General features: G+C 40.8%; 1 protein-coding gene across 1 annotated transcript in view; it reads left to right on the top strand.

Annotated features, from left to right (window-relative positions):
• LOC308409585 (nck-associated protein 5-like) overlaps positions 1–21,125 on the top strand; it is a 97,252-nt gene that overhangs the window by 57,378 nt on the left and 18,749 nt on the right. Inside the window, exons 8-11 of the mRNA XM_080902434.1 lie at positions 14,607–14,786; positions 14,901–17,746; positions 19,267–19,381; positions 21,005–21,080. Coding sequence (XP_080758560.1) covers positions 14,607–14,786; positions 14,901–17,746; positions 19,267–19,381; positions 21,005–21,080 — 3,217 coding nt within the window. The remainder of the gene's footprint in view (positions 1–14,606; positions 14,787–14,900; positions 17,747–19,266; positions 19,382–21,004; positions 21,081–21,125) is intronic.

Raw genomic sequence — 21,125 nt, 5'->3', positions numbered from 1 at the left:
TTCTAATGCAATTCTATGACAAACAATCTAACCTGCTATTAATCTGTTACTTTGCACAGATTAGCAGTTATCCAAGTCTGTGCTATGGACCTGTACACTTTGTGGGTGCAGCTTTCTAATCACGTATGCCTGCATTAGCTGATAACTTAGCACTTCGCTTCGCTTGAAAGAAATATCAACTTATATTGAGACATGAAAATGCAGAGTCCATGTTATTTATACACTCACCGGTAGGAGCACAGATGAACCAGTAAATCACCAGATTCAACCTTCAGGCTGAGCTCCGACTTCACTACAGCAACAAATACAAAAGTTAACAAATACAGAATCAATTTAAAGCAGAAATATAATTTTTACATTTTAAATAAAGGTTATTTTGATATCTGCGGTGCACTTGATATCATATTTGTTCATTACCATTTATTTACCAGGCCATTTCATTATTGTTTTATTTCACAGTTTTATTTCGACAGCTTTGGTCCTCCATACACTTCACTACCTACAGTACAGTCAGTTTGCCTTGGTTTTTTTCTGTCGTTTCACTCCTGCTGACACTAAAATGAGCTGCATCTTTTGAGCCCAGCAGGCAAAACTCAGCAGCAGTGAAGACCTGAAGGTGAGACAACAAAGAAAAAACAGCGAGCTATGAATGAGGGAGAAGTATTAACAATTGGAAGCCTTGTAGATGAGGAGGTGGATGAGACAGTGGTTTGAATGAGGCTCGATCAGAGAGGATGGAAGCTGTTTTTAAGAGACCCGAGCGCAGAAAGCTGGTCTGAGGAGCGGCTGAATGAGTGTAACCTTGCTTTGGGCAGCTTTGAGAGATGCATGGACGAATTCTGATGAGACTGTGAAATTGAAAGTGAACTTAAGAGTCCATGGAAGCTTAAGTACATTGTCCTTGTGTCTGAATGGTCTGCTGATCAGCGGGCTGGTTCAGCAGCAGTGAAAATGGCTTAATTGCAAATTACCACTTCAGTGCCTCGGGCATGTCATGATTTTCACACTTTAGGTTTTAAATAGACAGCAAATGTAAAACAAGGAAGGGGAAATGGAAGAATTAGGATCCACATATCCAGTCCAATGGAAAACCACCAATACATTGATCCTGCTGTATTGTGTGTATCCACAAATTCCTCTGGATAACCTGATGTTCATTCGCATTCAAGTACACTCTCCTGCTGTTGGAAAACCCACAGACTGTAAATAAAAGATAGATGTAGCCACAGTCACTTTACTTTTGGGTTTTTTGAGCCAGAAGTGACAATCAGGTGTATCTTCTTCAAGTTAAACCTATGGCTGAGATATAACACTTAGACATGAGTGCCAACTCTCACTTTTGAACAACAGAAACAACCACACTTCTTAACTGTTGTTAAAGAATCATTTACATAGACTGTATATACAAGATGGACGAACGCTCCAAAAGGCTCTAACAACAAAAACAATCTGAGGGGAAGTCAAGCAGACAGCTAAATTATACAAACTTTTATCCCCATGCAGAGTGAGTGGGTGGGCTTATATGGTGCATTTATTTAGAGGTCGCCACAGTGGATCATTGGCCTCTATCTCCTATCGCCTCCTCTGTCACAGCAACCCTCTGCATGTTCTCCTTCACTACATCCATGAACTTCTTTTGTGGTTTCCCTCTTCTCCTCCTGCCTGATTCTGGCCCCAGAATAATTCCTGGAACTGCTGCTCCCAGTGCAAACCAGTATAGATCCTAAGATATATACTGGTATTGGTCTGCTAACAGTACCACTCAATGTTTAAAGAATAAAGACGAACACGTGTTTGCTTTTAGGGCAAAACTAAAGAAGTCACCAGATCACCGGATTTGTCAGTATCTTCTTATTTTTATCAGGTTTTCTTGTAGCTCTAACATTTATTATTCTTTTATGTCAGATTTTTGTTACTGCAAAGATGCCCGAGGCTGTAAACATGCTTGTTTCTGCTGTAAAGTTGAATATTTTAACATGGGACTCTATGTGGACTGATTCCCTACTGGACCCTCAAGTGGTCATTAGAAGAACTGCAGTTTCTGGCCATATACAGTAGGTGCAGTGGACGTCTTCAACCTTCCCTGTGATGCTCACAATGACCCATGGCTGCAATGCTGGTTCATTCAGTCTTTGAGAGTGCAGTACCTGAAAACCACACAGACAAAGTTAATTTAAAGACAAAAACTCTAATGACCCAAGGCCGACACAAATGTGTTTTATCTACTTTCAAATCCATTTATCATAAATGTAACAAATAAAGTGTATAGAAATTTAGCACATACATGTAATTTTTAATCTTTTTATGTATCCATCTATAGAACGCTGCATGTTATATTCTAAATCTGCCTCTTTTTCTTTTTCAGAAACCCGCCCGCAAAAAATGAACCTAAAGTATGTAAGGCAAGGATGTAATCACTTTCAACAGGGAGAAAGCATAAAGTTCGACTTTAAGTGACAATTATGAATCACTTAATATGAAAAGGAGATTCTGCAGGGCATTAACCAATGTTTAAAACTAAAATAGAATGTATTTTGAGTTACACGGGACATAAACAAGGAAGCAAGGTGTATAATTAGGATTATTTATAATAAATATGAATTAATTAGTGCAATTTCTTTAACCATAGAGAATGACTTAATCCTTCAGGACAATGTCACATCAGTGCACTGAACTCACTATGTTATCCATCTAACAGAGCCTCCATATGTTCTCACTGTAATTTCCCCCTCATGATTGAATTTATGCTAGCACTAATCTGAATGTTCGGGGGAAAATCAAACGCATTTTACCTACGGTACTCAAGCTGACTTACCTTTGTTTGAATGACGGCAAATTCACAATGTGGAGGCTTAAAAATAGCTAAATCTTGTATCCATCCTTGGTGAATTGGATGTGTGCCTCCAAACATTTATAATTGCGAAATTGTTTCGCCGTGTATGTGCTGACTCCACAGACAAGGTACGAGAATATATCAGGCTAAATCAATAGCGGTTGGTCTTCAGGGTTTCTACTCCACTGCCGTATTTCATACGGGTCAACATTTCCAATGCACGCTATTTTTTGCAAGTAAAGTCTCTTTGCATCCGGACGCAATCTGTCTCTATAACATCCTTTTCTTTTGAGCTGCTTTTAAGTTTGATTCGTAGCAATCTTCCTTCCAACACATAGTGTTTGTTTTGATTCGTGGCCTGCTAAAATGGTGCTGCGCTCCCACAATGCATTGCAGCGTGACGTCAACTCCAAAGCCCTAATGGCTTCATTGTTTTTCGCCTCACGTGTAGTTTCTTTTTGAATAATTTTACACCAATTATGTATTAAACGCCCAGCTGAAAGTAGTCTCCAGGCCAAATCCAATATTTAGTTCTTTAAACAGTTGAAAACTTCAATATCCTGCTGTTTTAAACAAGAACTGAGCTTTCGTTTTAAAAAAGAAACCTTTTAAGAACCTTTTTAAAGATTTAGACCTTCAGATCTAAAAGTTTCAGACTGAAAGACAGAAGAAGAATTTTTAAAAAGTAGTGGCATTCATTTACATTAACAAAGAAAGCTGACTAGCTCTTTAAAGTCAGAGCAGTAATTAGCTACATGATGAGTTTGTAAGCTGCGTCTCCCAGGCTGATCCTTTCTTGTTTGATGTGATCATTGGTGTTCATGTATGATCTGCTGCACCGAGATCTTAAGGATTTCCATTAGTAAACCTAACATGAAAGTGCACGGAGTGGCAGTGCTGTGAGGTGCCTGGGATAAAAGCATTGGTGTAATAGAATATGCTCTGTGGAGAATCCTCCATAAGCTGCAGACCAACCAGCTGACACTGAACACACTGTATTATTCTGACTGAGAGGCTGGATGGAAGCAGCGATTCGATGATTTATTCATGCACACAAGTCACACAAGAGGCCTCCCACACAAGTCTGTGAGCCCTGTCTTTACACAGTGATTATAACTTTAAAATACCCCCCATGTAGATGGTTTCCAGTCCTGCAGAGTGTATTTAGGACTGCACTTTAAAGTTAGAAAAAAAACAACAGCCTGTTCAATGGGAGAAGCACCACCACTCTTTAGTATTAATCCAGCGTTCATAATGCAGGCTTATATTACATTGCTACCACTCATAGTTATTCTGATGGTTATTTTCACTGCACCACGCAGTGAAGGCTATTCAGTGTCCAACATTTTCCCACACAGCCCTCCTCCCCAGGCCAGTAGATCAGAGTTTTACTGCTCCACAAGAAAAAAAATCACTCCTATGTACACCCACTATTATTATTTTATTTATATATGATTTTATAAAGCACTTAATGTAGTGTCCCCATATGAGGGAACAGGGTCTGAGGAAAGTAAATAGATTTGACTAAGTACCTTAATTTATAAAAATAATACTTCATAATTTATTAGTAGATTCATATTTTATATTAATCTAAATCTGCAGGATGAGTCCACTTAAATGTGTGGAGTGAGTGTAATGGGCGCGCTGCAGGTATCTCTTCTGCAGAGAGAGAGAGTGGCCGCTGTTGCCCTGCAGCAAAGTTTACCAGAAATCTGAGCTGAGTTTACCTGCAGACGAACACTTTCACTTTCAGGTTGTCTCCGATTCAGCTGAGCTGTTGGAACAACTGTTTAGGTTTAAATACATCCACTGCATGTCTGGCAGCTTCAAATCACACAGGAAGTGTTTCCGAAGCAGCAGCTATCGTATGCATGGGGTCTTTTATTTTAAAAATTGATCACATTCTCTACGTCGTTCCTGTATGAGAAATCCACAGACTGTAAATAAAAGGTGGACATCACCACTGTTACATAAATGTGATGTCACTCTGCTTTTTGAAGCCCTGGCTTCAAAGACTAAGTAACTGGAAGGTATTACCTGTGGATGTGAAACCAGTGTGGGGTTGTCATGACTGACTGTCATTCCAGAGCAGGAGCACCGCTTCCTTCTTGTTATTGTTGATTTATATACACTGTAACTATAAACTGTACTTCAAAGATGGCTACAGCTAGCATGATGTACTCACTGGTTTGAAGCCTCAGCATTAGCATCCTGGGTTTTTTTTTTAAGCCTGAAGTGACCTTTTTTGGACAAGAATGTAGAGCAACAAGTTTTGATGCAAAGAAACATCCTTCGCAGTGTCAGGTGGAAACACCATCATCAACCTGAGTGGGCGTGAAATTCAGCATAGCTGTGCCAAATGTGTTTCATAGTGATAAAGAACTCTTATTGAAGGTTTGAAATGTGATCAGAGGGGACATCTGTGACCTGGCTGATGCAACCCCTCACTCATAACTGACTGATGCAGATACCGAGGTGCCAGCGGCTGACCAATCAACCTTCACTGAGACTATGTTGAACCCTTAACATCACTGATGCTGAGAGGCAAAACCTCGACATTCCAACTTCCTCATTTCTTCACCCTGTAAGGAGTGTTTTGTGTACGAGTTAACAGAGACCTACAGTGACAGTTTGTAGATGGTGACTGAGTAAACAGAAGGGTGAAATGATAACATTAACCAGAACTTTTCAAACCTTATTCTTTTTAAACTCTTCACCTGCAGTTTCACCAAAGATTCTGACATATTCACCACTTCTTGAATGTCTCGTCAGAAGAAAATGGACCAAAAGAGCAAACGGGGCTCAGTTACCTGCTACTGAGCTCCTGGATCTCACCAGTGTGACAAGTTAAGAGTGTAAACACAAACGTATTTCTTATATGCACAGATATTTAGACCATGTATTATATATTTTTTTTTTATTTATAAGAATAAAGGATTAAGAGCTCATGTACTAGTTTCTTTTAATGTTGCTTAATGTGGAGATTTAGCTTTTCATTTGGTTTTCAAACCTCTCAAATTAAGGTTCAGGGTTGGTTGGTTAATGTTTAGCTGTTTGAGTTTGTGCTAGAGTTTCACTTTAGTCTCTCACCTGTGAAGCTATCACCAGTCAAACTGACAGTATGGATGTGATGGGATGGAAGAACATCTCCTTGGAACCATGTTTTCATCTGAGGAGAGACATCAGGTGTGCTGTAACAGTCAGGCAGATTCTTGTAGGCCAGCACTGTGTGTGGAAACAACTTGGATTTGTTGTTTATTCCTCCCAGTGGCTCTACAGATCTATTAAAGCTGAGAAAGAAGTAGAGAAAACATGCAAGCGCTTGCTCGCAGGAACAGCGATCCGAACCCTGCGGCAAGCGCAGAGCGTGTCACTTCCTGCATGAGCGCTCCCTAAGAAGAAAAGAAGAATCATGTTTCATCTAAATGAACGCTGTAGAAAGTCTGATCTCCTGCAGCAAGACAAGAGCGCGGTTCAGCAGTTACACAAAACCGAAGTGATTTCAGCTCTTTCATTTACATACATGTAGCTTATTTAGTTATCGCCTCACTTTTCCTTTTAGCTTTTACACAAATGCTCTCTTAAGCTTTCCTCTTAAAACTTTGGTGAAAATCTTTTTATTTAGAAAATTTTCTAAACACGTTTGATGCATTTGGTGTTTTTGATGTGCTGCTGTGATGAAGGTAACTTGCAGACTGCCAACAGAGCAGTTTTATGAATCAGGGCAACGTCTATTTCTGTCCCTACAGTCTACAAAAGTGTACCTCACAGAGCCTCAGGACTTTATTTCCTTTATTTTATATCAACTTTTTATGACTTTCAAGAATTCTTTAATTTTTACATCAACAGTGCTTAACATCTTTATTAGACCGCCTGTCGTAAAAACAAGGAAATACAAATAATTTACTTTTCTATCAAAAAGTTATTTAAAACGAAAGCTTATATTATTATTTATGGAGCAAATAATAAACCGAAATCACAATTTTATACCCAAATTTGAGGCGGCACACTGGACTTCTCAGTCAGAATTAAATAAAGCATAGCTTTCAATCACTAAGGCAAATTTTTCTGTTCAGGAATTCAAGCTAATTACTGTAATTTCTTAATAAAAAAAATAATAATCTGCTTTTTTGGGGGGAAAACATTAAATTTGAAAATTCATGCATAACAACAATAATTATATTTTGGCATTAAAAATATCATTAGGATTAAAAAGCGTTCACATACTGGTGGATTAACCGTTACAGAAACATTAATGGTTTTGGTGATTACAATACTGTTAATTGAGGGCAGCTGTGGCATAACCCATACACTGATGGTGGTCTAGTGTATTTATTAAACACATTGGATAAGTTGTTTCAGTCATTAGGACAAAAACTCCAAATGTTAACAGCTCAGTCTTTTCACCATCAATCGTTTAGAAAAATTATTTATAAGAAAATGTGCTTCAAGAAAACAAAACTAAAATAATGGATTTTCTGAGACTCTATAAAGACATATCCAGAGAACTTCTGAAGTTCTGTCCTCTTTTATGAACTTTTTAACATGGCAAGTATTTGTTTGCAGCGTCGGTTCTGTCGTGGTCAAAAGGAAGTTGCCTTCTTCTTTGTCAGATTTTTTTTCCAGAGTGGGAAAACCATCTGAAAACATGAAGTGGAAAACCCATTTCCACAGCCCTCGAGTTTGCCCTTGACTTGAAGCCGAGCGCCGCTCTGATTGAGGGTTTTGTTAAACTGCATCACTTGTGTCAAATCTCAGATACCCCTCGACATACTGACTGTAATTAGTTTCCAGATTAATCCGCACGCGGCCAAATGTGGCTTTCTCCCACACTGTTCTCAAAGTAAAGGCTATAGCTCGGATAATCAAATAATAGGTGAATATCAATGAAAAGACCAAATCACATTGGTCCCCAGCTCCCCCATGCAATTATTTCCTATTCACATTAATTATTGCTAACAGATTACACTAATGACTTCGAGAGGAAGCTGGCCTCGGCGGCTCTCCAAACGATCGATGCCGTTTTAAATAGGGTCACAGCACTTGAACCTTTGGGCCTTCTGACTGAAAACGGCATCTGCAGTATGCCAGCGATTCGAGTGCCGTAACAGACTTCCACACAAGATCCTTCACAAATAAGATAACCCGCCAGCCATGAAATTTAAGTCAAACTGGGGTCTTCCATAGTAGATGATATCATCTTATCTACGTAGTTTATTTACAGTGAAAGGCAAAAAAACCTTTGGGTAACTCTGGTACCCAGAGTCCATATTTTAACCTGCTTAACTGTCATAATACATTTATAACTCATGAACTTTGTGGCGAGCCAAAGCAAAGAATGCATAATTCTATAATGTTTGACATCTAGTCTTGGCAACCGGGAATTGGGCCATCAAGACCTCCTCCGCCCCTGACTGCCATTCAATGCACACTAAATCGAAAACCCATGGTTCCTCCTATGGGTGGTGGGCCTACAGGAGGCTGTGCCTGTGGTGAAGCCTGACCACCTTAGCTCAGGGGGCCCTGATGCTCTGGGTAGTGATCGAAAGAATGTGACTGAAGATAATGTCAGTCTTCGGTAGTAATGACTCAGAAGAAGAGGATCAAAATTCAGAATGCATTAGGAAGACTAAAAGTTCAAAGTTCAGACCTTTAATCCAGGGCAAGGTCATACAGCACGGACGAGAGGTGAAGTCCAAAAACAGGAAAAAAGGGCAGACACATGGAAGGTAACTCGGACAGTCAAGAAACTAGAATAGACGCGAAGAAAAACAAGAAAACACAGGATGTTTTAACTAAAGAGAGCACTTATCCGGTTGTTCAGTGATGACGCGACGAATCCTACTTCCAGGCCTAAAGTAGTCTGCGTTTAATATGGCTTTTGTGTTGTTAACATGTTTAATGTTATGTATTTTCTTCTATTTGGTCTCAAAAAGCTCCTAAAACAGTCAGTGATCACTGTTGACCTCCCTCGGCTTTTATTACCACTAATCATTTATTTAAGCTCAGTTTTTAAAACCTTAGGATGTAACTACAGCCCAGCCCATGCAGCAGTATATGAATGACTAACCTCGTATTGTGGATGGATTATCTCAGTTGTTCTCCTGGCTGAAGTTTGGTCCTTTTACAGCATCCTGCCATGCGATTACATTTGTTTCTGACCACTGAGAACACTCACGTTAAGTTTTATCGAGTGGAAAAAAAGTTAGCTTGTTTATATTATGCTAACATAGCTGTGTCGCTAGCGGTCACGTGGCACATCATTATATACCAGCTAGCCCAACTTCAGTAACCCTACAAACGTCACTGCTGTTTAGTTTTCTGTCTTCATTTATGCTGGAAGTGATAGCAGAGCTGTACGTTTTAATTTGTTTCCAAAACCCCGCAGTCAGGACATGCTATATTGTATTTAGATAGAAGCTAGTGAGCTAACTCCCTGCTAACTTCTAACTCTGTTAAATGTCATAAATTCCGTTTTCATGGATGCCTGGATGTTAAACTCAATTGTTACACCTGGTAGAGCAGAACGCTGATCATTTTATTAAAGATGAAAGACTTTAGACAGTTTTTCAACTCTCAGTAATGCCACAGTGATCGTTTGATATATGGACCTGCAGCAGAGTTTAGACCCAGACACGGCTAGTGACGTCAGACTGAACAATCGGATAGGACATAAAAACGGGATACACAAGTCTTGTTAGACAGCCCCTTTTTAAAGACCTACAAAGCCCACCTCATGAGGTTGAATGGAGATCTGGTTCATATTGTTCACTGAAAAGGTGTGTGTGTGTGTGTGTGTGTGTGTGTGTGTGTGTGTGTGTGTGTGTGTGTGTGTGTGTGTTATCTTTGTGAGGACCGAAATCTGCATTCTACTATCCTTGTGAGAACCAACTGTCATTTGTGAGGACACACAAGTTTGAAGGCCTTTTTGAGGCTTAAAATGTGGTTTTAGTGTCAGGGTTACAATTAGGTTATGGTTAGGTATTAGGGTAAGGGTTAGGCGTTCATTTTTAATGGTTAGGGTTAGGGTAAGGGGCTAGGGAAACCATTATGTCAATGAAGGTCCTCACTAAGATAGCTGAACGGGGCTGTGTGTGTGTGTGTGTGTACTGTAGATGTACTGCTTCCTCAGAGTTGTTATGAAGGGCAGGGATAGCTCAGTAGGTGAGTGAATGTTGTAAATGCAGACAGGAATTTCCCCACGGGATCAATAACGTATACATTATTATTAATATTATGAAGGGGGACGCTTTCCAGGCAGGCCAAAAATACGCTTAATTCTGCAAAGTGGCGGACGCATCTCAGTGAGGCTTTAATCCGGCCAGTTCTTGCAAAATTTGTTTTCTTGAACCTAACCTTGTCATACCCGAATCTAACAGCAAGTAAAAATAACATCAAAAAAGTGCAAAACACAGCAGACACAAACCAGATGCAGAAAGCTGCAGCAGTTTGACAAACGTAATTAACTGATTCCGCAGGAAAGAGGACAGACTGGACATCCATCAGTATCTTTAAATATGGAAAACACTACACTCTGAATCTGTCATGAATCGCTGTGCGGCAGGCAGGAGTCGGACCCAAAATGCAAGACTCACAGACTCAGGGGATGAACTCAAAAACCACAGCTTTATTTGCTGGTAGGACAAACTAAACTAAACTGGGAAACAACAAACTAAGAACTCACAGAGAGACACAGGGAGATCCACACAGCATGAGGGACGACACGACACTGACTCAGAGAAACACAGGGTTTAAATACACTGGGGAGTAACGAGGGGAATGAGACACAGAAGGAGGGAACACCTGGGAGCAGTGTTGGGAAGGTTACTTTTAAAATGTATTCCATTACAGAATACAGAATACATGCCCCAAAATGTATTCTGACAGTAACGTATTCTGAATACTTTGGATTACTTAATATATTATCATGCTTTTTACAACAACGTGAATGTACTATTGCTGTGTGATTTATTACTATTACTGAAGGTCCGCGCAACTCCGAACTGTAGTAAAGGGACCTCTGACTAATACGGCGGGGTCCCTGTCGGCTTGTAGCCGAAAAATAGCTTTACTTTGTTGTCTGGGTCAACTTTTCTTGCGAGAGACAGAGAGAGGCGTTGAAAGACTGCTCCAACGGAACTTATTGTTTTCGGAGGAAAACACGAACACAGTGTACAGTCGAGTCTTAATAGCTTACTTACAACTGGGCTCGTCGGGCTCTCTTCTTGGCTGCAGTGGTTATTATAATATTTACATGCTTCCAGCTCCCGTTTTTGCTCGATGACAACTCGTACCTTTCCACTCCCCTTTTTCTCCCTCCTCGCGCTCACAGACACATAACGTGTATGGCAGTCCATTCTCCCTGCAACACGGACTACACTGCCCATGATGCCACATTCTTTAGAGCTATGCTTGTAGCATTCTGCCTGTTAGCTTAGCATAACAACAACAACAACGAAAAGGCGCTCTCTCACCCAGGAAACACACAGTCGCAGAGAGAGAGAGAGAGCGTCGCCATGTAACCATGGCAACCGTAACGCTGCCGCCTGGAACAACAGAACGTAGCTGTCAAACAAAACCCAAACAGTCCTGACCCTCGACTATATGAAACAGGAAAGTACCGCAGTGTAATCCATTTATTTCAACAAAGTAACTGTATTCTGAATACCACATTTTTAAACGGTAACTGTAACGGAATACAGTTACTCATATTTTGTATTTTAAATACGTAACGGCGGTACATGTATTCCGTTACTCCCCAACACTGCCTGGGAGAAATCAGGACTGACGAGACAAGCAAAGCAGGACACATTCACATAAGACACGGACCTTCAAAGTAAAACAGGAAGGATCACAGAGACGCGAACTTGACACAGTGGAGACAGCAACTAAGAAACACAGAGACATAAACCATAAGGCAGAGGACTCTAAGAACTGAAAGACACAGAGGGGAACTCAAACATGCAGACACAGAGGGGACACAGAGAAACATGAAGGGCAAGGGATCGAAACTAGAAACCATAGAATAACTCACACAAGTACGATAATACAAACATCACAAAGAACTAAAAACGCTGAGTCAGAAGACCCAGGACCGTGACAGTATCAGTAAACCAATCATTCAAAAGTTGCCCGTTATTACAAGAAACTGGGGATTTTACTCCAAAATAAATTGCGTGATAAAATATTCAGTTTCTATTAAAGCTTTCAAAACTTTCCTTCAAACCATGTCTATCTCTCTTAACCTTTAATACAAGCATTTTGCATTAGCTGGAGACTTTTTAGGGAAAATGCTCTGTGAAATTTTCTTTCTACAAAATTGCATTTTTGTCCTTGCGACAAACATTCATCACGCAGGCACATCTGGCACAGGCACAAAACTTGCTTTCAGAAATATCACCAAAGGACTCATATCAAGAGTGATATGAGTCAGTGGAATAATGTGAATGTTGATTTTGGTTCATTTTCTAGCTTTTTAGCCCTCACAGGGGCATCATCTTCATCTAACAGTCATTAGTCTTTATGCAGCTGAAATATAAATGAACAGCAGAGACACCAAGAGGCTCTTGGCACAGTTAATAGCCTCCCTTTGTGTCAGAATAGAGGCATTGTTTTAAAATGTCTCATTCAGCAGCTCTCACAGAGATCATGGTGCACCTGTGAGACTAGAGAAAGATGAAAACACTCAGCGTTTTTAAACAGGAGCCATCTGACCGCAGGAGTAGAAAATGTCATCCCATTCTTCAATTAGCCTTTGGATGGAAAGAGACAGCGGTGTATCCAGCATATTGATTCTTTTAAGGACTGTGACGGAGACAAATGGAGAGCGAAGGGCCGTCCAAGAAACACATAATGTCACGAATTAGGTGGATGAACACGTACTGTGTTCACCAGTGTGAATCAGAGGATGAGCTTATAACACCCAGCAGTTGGCGACCTGCTGAGGGTTGGGTTCGGGGTTGAGTTTAAGTTTAAGTTTAAGTTTAATCACACTGACAGTTTTTAGAAGATCTTACCTTTCAAATGAATGCTTACACTTTCATTTCCACATTACAGTGTGGCGAGGCATGGTTTGTCAATTAGCTCATCATGCCTCCCCTATTAAACGTGCCGGGACCTAAGGAGTGTTGTTGTTGTAGTATAGTGGATTGCAGGTGAAAAGCTACAGCCGTGAGTTGTAAATACGACAACCTGGAATTAATAAAGGGTGTTAAAGTGCAGTATGTGGTTGGATCTGTCATTCCCGTTACAGTTTTCCTTTAAAACATCCAAAAGGTAAGCTTTTAAACAGGAAAAATTCCATGACTGTTATCTCAACCCAAACCTATAACTGTAGATGGATCACAGGTGAACTGATAGTTGTTAGGAGGTTAACATCAGGAGCCCCACTGCAAAAATTTTAGCTGCAAATGAATTGAATATATGAATAACTGACCAGCTGCCTCACCAGCTAGTCTTCCATACCACGATTGGACTCCAACTCTCTGATCTTGGATGCATTTTACAATCGATGTCTTTGTCTGTCATTTGGGCTCTCTGAGCTCTCTGAGCCCAAATGAACCAGTTCCAGTCAGAGTGCTAGAACCTCACAATAAAGCAAGACAGGACAGGAGGCTCACTGGAGAAGCAGCTGAATGTTAAAGAGTATGGACAAAAGAAGGAAGCCACGTACACGTTATATACCCCTTTGGAGATATAACAGCTCCACTCTTTTAGAAAAGCTGTCTACAAGTTTTTGGAGTGTGTCTGTGGGAATTTTCGCTCTTCTCAAAGATGTTTGACAGGTCAGCCCCGGAACAACAACCCTACAGGATTCATGCTTCATATAGGATTCAATGTTTTGTCCATATAGTGCATGAGGGATCACCCCAGTGCTGAACCCAGGAACTGGCAAACCATTCCAGGTCCCTTTTAGACTTTTTTCAGGTTCCCCGGGCAATGTGCCAGCTGTGGTATGAAAAAAGGGGGGATATGGGTGATATTTGTGGGTTAATTTTATGATGTTTGCAATTATTTTATTATGACAGTATATGTTTTCCGTTGTTGACTTATTATAAGTCTCTTTTGAAAAACTGAATTGGGAGTAACTACTGTCTATACTGGTGGGCGTTGCAGCTTTTGTTGACAGTCTTTTGTATCAGGTAATGGTGGTGAGGAAGCAACAGTGCCTGTACTACCAGACACCCAACAAAGACAGTGTGTATACTTTTAACAATTGGAGTACTTTTCTTAGTTTGACTTTTTTCTTCAGATTTGGCCAAACTGATCTGTCCTGTAAATGAGGTGCAGTAAAGGCCCTCCATTTGTGCTTTCACCACTCAGCCATACCCCACATGTACGATGAATTTTTCACCGGAGCAGTTGTCTCTTTATTGTGTTTTTAAGGTGCTTATTGTAAATCGCTGTGCTTTAAACCTTTAAAATCAACCTATCAGCGGAATTTGAAGAAACCATCCCTATGGCTTTATATGCCATAGGGACATATAAAGCCATAGGGACATATAAAGCCATACATCTAGTATGCTTTGTGTTGAAAAAGTACGACCAAGCTGCACGTTTGTGTAATACCAGTTTGCACCACACAATGTTGAAGTGTGCCAGTGTGAACTTTATTTCAATGAACTTTAAGTCATTATGAGCACATTCTTATTTACAATGGTGAAATGATAGGTAAAGAAAAGTACAAAATAGCAGCACACATCAGAAAATATTCTAGCACACCCACTAGAAAAATACTACCTTTAAATTAACTGCAAGATATCTTCTTTTTCAGGAGGTCCAAAGGAATGGAAAAGCAGGAATTCCTGCAGGAAGGTGGCCCAGCCTGCTGAGTCTAACGTGCCCACGCAGCAGTGGCAGCGGCAGTGGCAGTGAGCTTTCACTCTCCAGCGCTTGCAGTGAATATTCCAGTGGCTCCCACACTTGGGCAGAGGGACGTGGCTACTCAAAGCAGGTTGGTATCATTCACCTTCCATCCATCTTCTTTTTTGTTTGAAAAAAATGTAATTTGCAAAAGCTAATTATGAATGCTATTTCAGTAATTGCAAATATCTCTTTTAATACATAGTGTGCCTCAAGCCGAGACAAAAGGATGAGTACTGGTTCAGTATCCAGCAATCACTCCGCTGCTCTGGAGCACACAGACCTGGGATGGAAGGAAGGTCACATTTTGAAAGGCCTGAAACGTCTTCAAATGTCCAACTCCAAGGGGACTTCCTCCCTTCCATCTGTACCACACTGCAAAGACTGTATGACCTCAAACGAGGGTATATACTCACTTGGTGTCAAGTTTGCCCAGCGAGGGACTACAGCCAAGCAAGTAGCCCCTACAAGTAAACCTTTCAAAGCAGAAACAAGGATTTCCATTGTAGACTCTGATGATGCGGATGACGAATTGCCTAAAGTACCAAACAGCGAATCCAGTGACCTGCCAGCAAAAGAACTTCTAAGCTTGGACAAGTTGGAGGTCACTCAGGAATTTGAAGTAGATCCTGTGAAACTTTCAGGGAACTCTGGTCTGTTTCCTTCACCTGTCACAGACAACTTCTTATTTCTGGAGGGCCCCACAGTTAAACCTGGTGTGAGCCCAACTGATAGCCTTACACATCTGGAGGAAATGAAGATAGATTCACTAGAAAAACATAAAGGCGTAAAGTTGAGTGACAGAAACAATAACCAGGAAAGATCCACTGACCGTAAATCCAGGCTTGATTATGTCAAAGGACAACAGGGAAGAGCGTCCTCCAAACAAGTGGAAGTGGGAACAGGTGATGTTGGCTCATCAGTTCAACATACTGTACCAAGAGCTCTGTGCTGCATGAATGAAGCCAGGCAGCGCAGCTCCTCAATGGAAGTTCCTCATCGCAGAGACCCAATAAGTCAAGCCGGCGGTGACCACCAGGACTATTCCGCCTCAGAATCTCCTCAGAGGAAACCAAAACCTCAACTCTGTGACTCAGCAAGAAAGGCTTTTATTTTGCGGAGCAAGAGTGCAGATGGAGGACCAGAGCAACAAAAGCACACACATTCTCCTCTACATCAAAAGCTTATCAAGGGTCAAAGGCCCAAAGGACAGCCCAGCCCTAACCCTACAGGGAGCAGTGCCCCTAGCAAAAGGACAAATTTAAATAAAGCCCATGGTTCAACCAAGAGCACATTATCTAAAACTGAGAAAGATGAGGATAATTCAGCATCATCAAGTTCCAAGTCTCTTGAGAAGATGCAAAAGTGCTCACCTCTTGTTTCTCCCGTGAAACATTCAAAGATATTTAAGTCTACAGGGGTCAGTGATGGCTTAAAGAGTCCCACAAAATCACAAATAGCCAGACTTCAGTCAAGCAATGACTCTTCAGAAGATGGTATCTATGACAACTTACCATGCTCTCCACGAAAACAACGACGTCAGGACCATGACTGTGACTCAGAACTCAGATCCCTATCCCCGCCGCGACCCCCAGGTCGAACTACTTCTCTTCTTCTCAGACCTAGTAGTGACAGCTTTCCCAAAGATCAAACATCTCCAGGGCAGGCTCAAAGTTCAATGACTGGCCCAACCAAGTTGCATATGCATCAGGTTTCTTCAGTCGTACAACCTCAACAATCCAGTGCAATACTAGATGGTCAACATGCAGCCCCACAAATGGGTGCTGAAGGTAAAATGTACCACACCCATTCATCTATGATACCTCCTGTTGTAGTTCAAGAATCACAATCAGCTTCAGAATCTGTCCGGTTATCTACAGACAGAGCTACCATCAGCTATATTGAAAATGGCGTTCCCTCTGTATTGCCAAATCAGAGCGTCTTGCAAAGATCCCAACAGAGTGTCAGTGAGCCAAAACTCTCGGAAGTCTTACCACCAGCATATTCTAATGCATACTACCATCCACAGACTTCCTCTTCAAGAGCCGTAAAAAGGACTCTTCCTGTAAATGCCAAATCTCACGAGGCAATCGCTGGACAAGAAGCAAATACCTTCCTCATTTTCGGAAGGCAAAACAAGGACGATACGAACCCTTCTGGAAAAAGCATCCAGACCTTTCAGACTTTCACGTGTGACCCCCAGACAATACATGAATCCAGCACTCATGATAACACCCGCAGAAAGATTGAGACCCGTTGCAACTCGCTAGATTCTGAGCCTTCTGTCCAACCTGTTGTGTCAGACAGTGGTGTAATGCTAGACTGGGGATTTGACGAGGAAGGCTGGCTGTTCAAACGGTCTGTATCTGTTTCTACTAGACCTCCTCTTAAACCAGTGCTGGGCATGAATGGGGCCAAAGCTCGTAGTCAGAGCTTTGGTGCACGCTATATGGACAGACCAAGCTTCAACAGATCTGGAAAGGTCCGCACACAGATCAAAACACACTCAGGGAGCTCCTTGAACTCTCTTGGTGATGTCCTCCCAGGAAGTATGAGCTGCTCCAGTAGCTACCACTGTCCAATGAATCGATCCCTCTTAAACAACTTTTTGATTGAAGAGGGACTAGCAGTTCCTTTACATCTGGGGTCCTCCAGTGAAAGACTCCAAAGTCTCAAACTCCAGCGTGAGCAGGCTAGGCGACTTCAGATAGAGCAACAGTTTTCGAGCGCCTTCGGGGAGCCAGTTTCTGAAGAGCCTGAGAGACAAAGCACCATAACTACAATTGAAGAGAAAGTGATGCTCGGCATAGAGGAGAACTTGCACAAGTCTCAGGAACAAGAGCGAACCAGTGAGGTGAAGCAAAAATCTGGATCAAGCTTAGCAAGTTGGTTCGGCTTTCGTAAGAGTAAGCTTCCTGCTCCCAGCAAAAAGGTTGATCCACCAAAAGGAAAAGATGACAAGAGGGAGCAAAAGATCTCATCGCTTCTGGGCGGAAAGCAGACAAAGTCTGACAAGAAGAGAGACAGAAGAAAAAGTGATGGAAAAGACTGGTAAGAAAGCTGGTAAATCAGTGATAAAGGTCATGTTTTTCAGGTTTCCCACATGTCACAAAATCATAAAAATGGAAATTATCTTAGCTTTCCAATAAATCTGCTGTAGGTAACATGCATTTTCCCACCTCAATTGATAAGCATTTTTTGTTAACAAGCAGTGATCAGTGATAGAGAATGTGAGGCTTCATGTCGACAGCCATATACCTGCTTTGGTGTTTGTGATTGCACAGACTAGTCCACAGAGACTTTGCCCTTTAGGCAGACTTCAAAGAAATATAACAGGAATGGCTTATCTTGTCATAATGAAGAAAAAGCCCTGCCTTTCTCTTTCAGGCTGAAATATTTTTGTTCCTATAGTAGTTTAATAAGATATGGCTAAGATCATGTTTTAGCATCCATCTACAAAAAGTCTTCTTAAAAATATCTCTCAGTATTGTTTTTTCCCCCCTTAATTTGTGTTGCCCTCACACTTTATTATTAATAACTGGAGTACAATTATTCTGAAATTCTAATGTTACTAAATTACCAGACTCTCTATGTCTGCACATTCTAAATACAATTTTAACTCATGTGCTGGAGTAACACACACAAAATTAAGGAGGAGTGTGCAGCTCTCCGTACAGACTCACCAGCTGAATGCTGAATGAATTGTTATCACTACGATGGCCCTGAGGGGTCAAACACTCTCCAGCTTAACAAAAGCAAAAACACCAGCAAACAGAACACTGTAGTTTTCCTTGCTGGTGTTTTGTTAAGTTGCAGTGTGTATATAACAGATGTTTCATTTCAGCTGTCCACAGTAAAGATCTGACACTCAATAAAACAATGAGCTGCCACACATGTGCAGCAGGGAGTTGATGACCAACCTTGCTGAAAAGATATTAATCAATTCAAGCTTTGCAAATTAAGGACACCAAATCAAAACGAATGAAGTTGCTTTCCAATCATAAACAACAAGCTGCCACAATTTTCATTAAAACTGCCTGAGCTGGACGTTAGAAATATGTCTGTTGTTGTTGTTGAGGTTTACATCAATAAGGATGCTGAATAATATACAAAGTGAATCAAAATAGGTGTATTTTGCTTTATTTTGTATAGTAGTACATTAGTATTAAAAGAAGTATACGAAAAACCATTGTCACATTTTTTCACTTAAATTCAACCATATACACAAAAGCATTCATTTTGATCTTTAAATTGGTGCAGAGACCCCGTTTTGACTCTTCTCTGCTTAATAAACTAATTACTGTACTTTTGAGATCTTCACTGCCTCTCACAGTTTCATATATACAATTGATTCATAGCTTTCCTGATTCAGATGACACGGGTCATTTTTTATCAAATGGTCAGACACATTTATGAGCCTCCTTAGCCCTGAGACCTGTTCATACAGAGGCTCACAGCCAGGTTTCAATAGATAGCGGGGTCATTTATCAGCCGACTCACCCCGGGCATCGAGAGTCAATATCACAAGATTTCAGTGTGTGGTGGCGTGTTGACAGACTGTTTTCTTTCAGCTCTGTGGGGAGAAGAGAGTCTCACGATGCAGTGCGGGCATGCATCTCAATGCCCTGCCCGGGTATGTCCCTGAGTGAGATACAAGGACATGCTGACATCATCGGGGACCCGAAGGTAAATTAATCCTTAACTAATCCAAGCAGGCAGTGATTTTATTAGCATGAGATGCATCACAGCAGCAAGAACTGTACCTTTAATGTCCGGGAAAAAATGAAGAAATGGATGAGAGGTGAATTCTGAAATACTGATACAACATTCAGCTGTTGCTTCGGTTGCCGCTGAGGCACTAAACAGAAAACAGAAAAGATTCACAGCCACCAAAACGCTTCCTGCCTCTGGAAGCACACTCACATACTGATGCTGGGTCAGGATCCCTTCAGGTCACAATGTGACACAAAGGCACACAGCTCCCTCCTGATTGTGGGTTTTTCTATACAGGAACATTTGCTTTGAGCAACCAGTGTTGATGAGAACCCAGAGACAAAACTTCAGGTTTTATGTCATGGGGTGAGAAGATGTTGTTCAACATCATTTTGTTGGAATCCTTCTTTGCTTTATAAAAAAGTGTAAAAACCAAAAAAAGTCAGCACGAGGAGGGTGGAGGTATAGTGGTAGCATTAGTCTGATTAAGGAGCAAGTCATTTTCTGTGAGGACTTGGAGACTGTAATAGCTTTGGTTAAATACAATACAAGATCTTAACCCAAACACTGCTTCTAAATTTTTATTTTACTAACAATAGCTGTTTGAGTAGGATTTTGAAAATACACCCCTGTACAACATGTGCAGTAAGGTTTTCCAACCATTTTCTTTCTTTTTTAGTGCGACTGCAGTGACAATGACAGCAGAGCGCATTTGGCTGCAGTCTCTAGGCATCTGAGGAAATCTATAGGTCAGCCTTGCAGAATAAAAAAATAATGCTATAGGAGTGCCCAGTCAGTTAAAATACGACATCAGTATGCGCTGACCAAAAGCCAGATTTTGTTCAGTATTTGATTGTCAGCTGTTTTAATAAATGAGCTAGACTTCAGTTCAAATCCACAAACCATTCCTCCAAACTTTCTGGGAAGGACCCAAATGCAGGATGGTCCATCAAAAAATGAAACCTAAACACATAAAGAAGAAACATGAAGGAGAAACCGACAGGGAAACACTTTAGAAACTGAAACTTATACTAATAAAAAATAAATAAATCAATATTTGGTCTGACCACCGTTATTCTTCATCACAGTCTGAACTCTCTCAGGCAGATTTTTTGTCATTTCATTAAGTAGTCTTCAGGAATAGTTCTCCAGGCTTCTTGAACGACATTTAAAGCTCTTCTTTGGAAAACCTGAAGAACGATTGCTGAAGACCAATTAAAAAAATTACAAGAAAAATATTTTTTAAGAAATAAGAGGCAGGTAAAACATGTGTACTGTACTTTCTTGTCACAAGTGCCCTGTGTAAGGGCTTGTTTTAGCCACATGCTGAGCTTGAATTAAGTTTCTTACTTTTATTTTGGATCAACTGACTGTTTTTAGGGAGCTTTCAGATAACCATGTTCTATTAGAAGGAGAAGATTACATGTCTTTAGTTTCACTCATTGAGTTGGTTCGTCTAACATGGTGTGAGCTCAGTGATTTCAGTGGAAACGTATGCAGTGTTTTCTAAAAGAAACATGCAATGAAAAATTGCTTAATGTACAAATGTATAAAGTTTTAATATCTTTGTTTTTATTTTTCTTCAAAAATACAAAGATGCAGATGATGAACAGAAGATCTGACGGTGAAAATGGATCCACGGTGAAGAGCCCGAACCAGGATGCAGTAATAGGTCAGACTTTTCTCTCCTCTGTTCTGTCACAGTCTCCTTAAATAG

The sequence above is a fragment of the Rhamphochromis sp. 'chilingali' genome (assembly GCF_963969265.1).
Source record: "Rhamphochromis sp. 'chilingali' genome assembly, chromosome: 14".
Lineage (NCBI taxonomy): Eukaryota > Metazoa > Chordata > Actinopteri > Cichliformes > Cichlidae > Rhamphochromis > Rhamphochromis sp. 'chilingali'.
The sequence above is the reverse complement of the archived record's forward strand: the minus strand, read 5'-3'. Positions and strand labels throughout refer to the sequence as shown.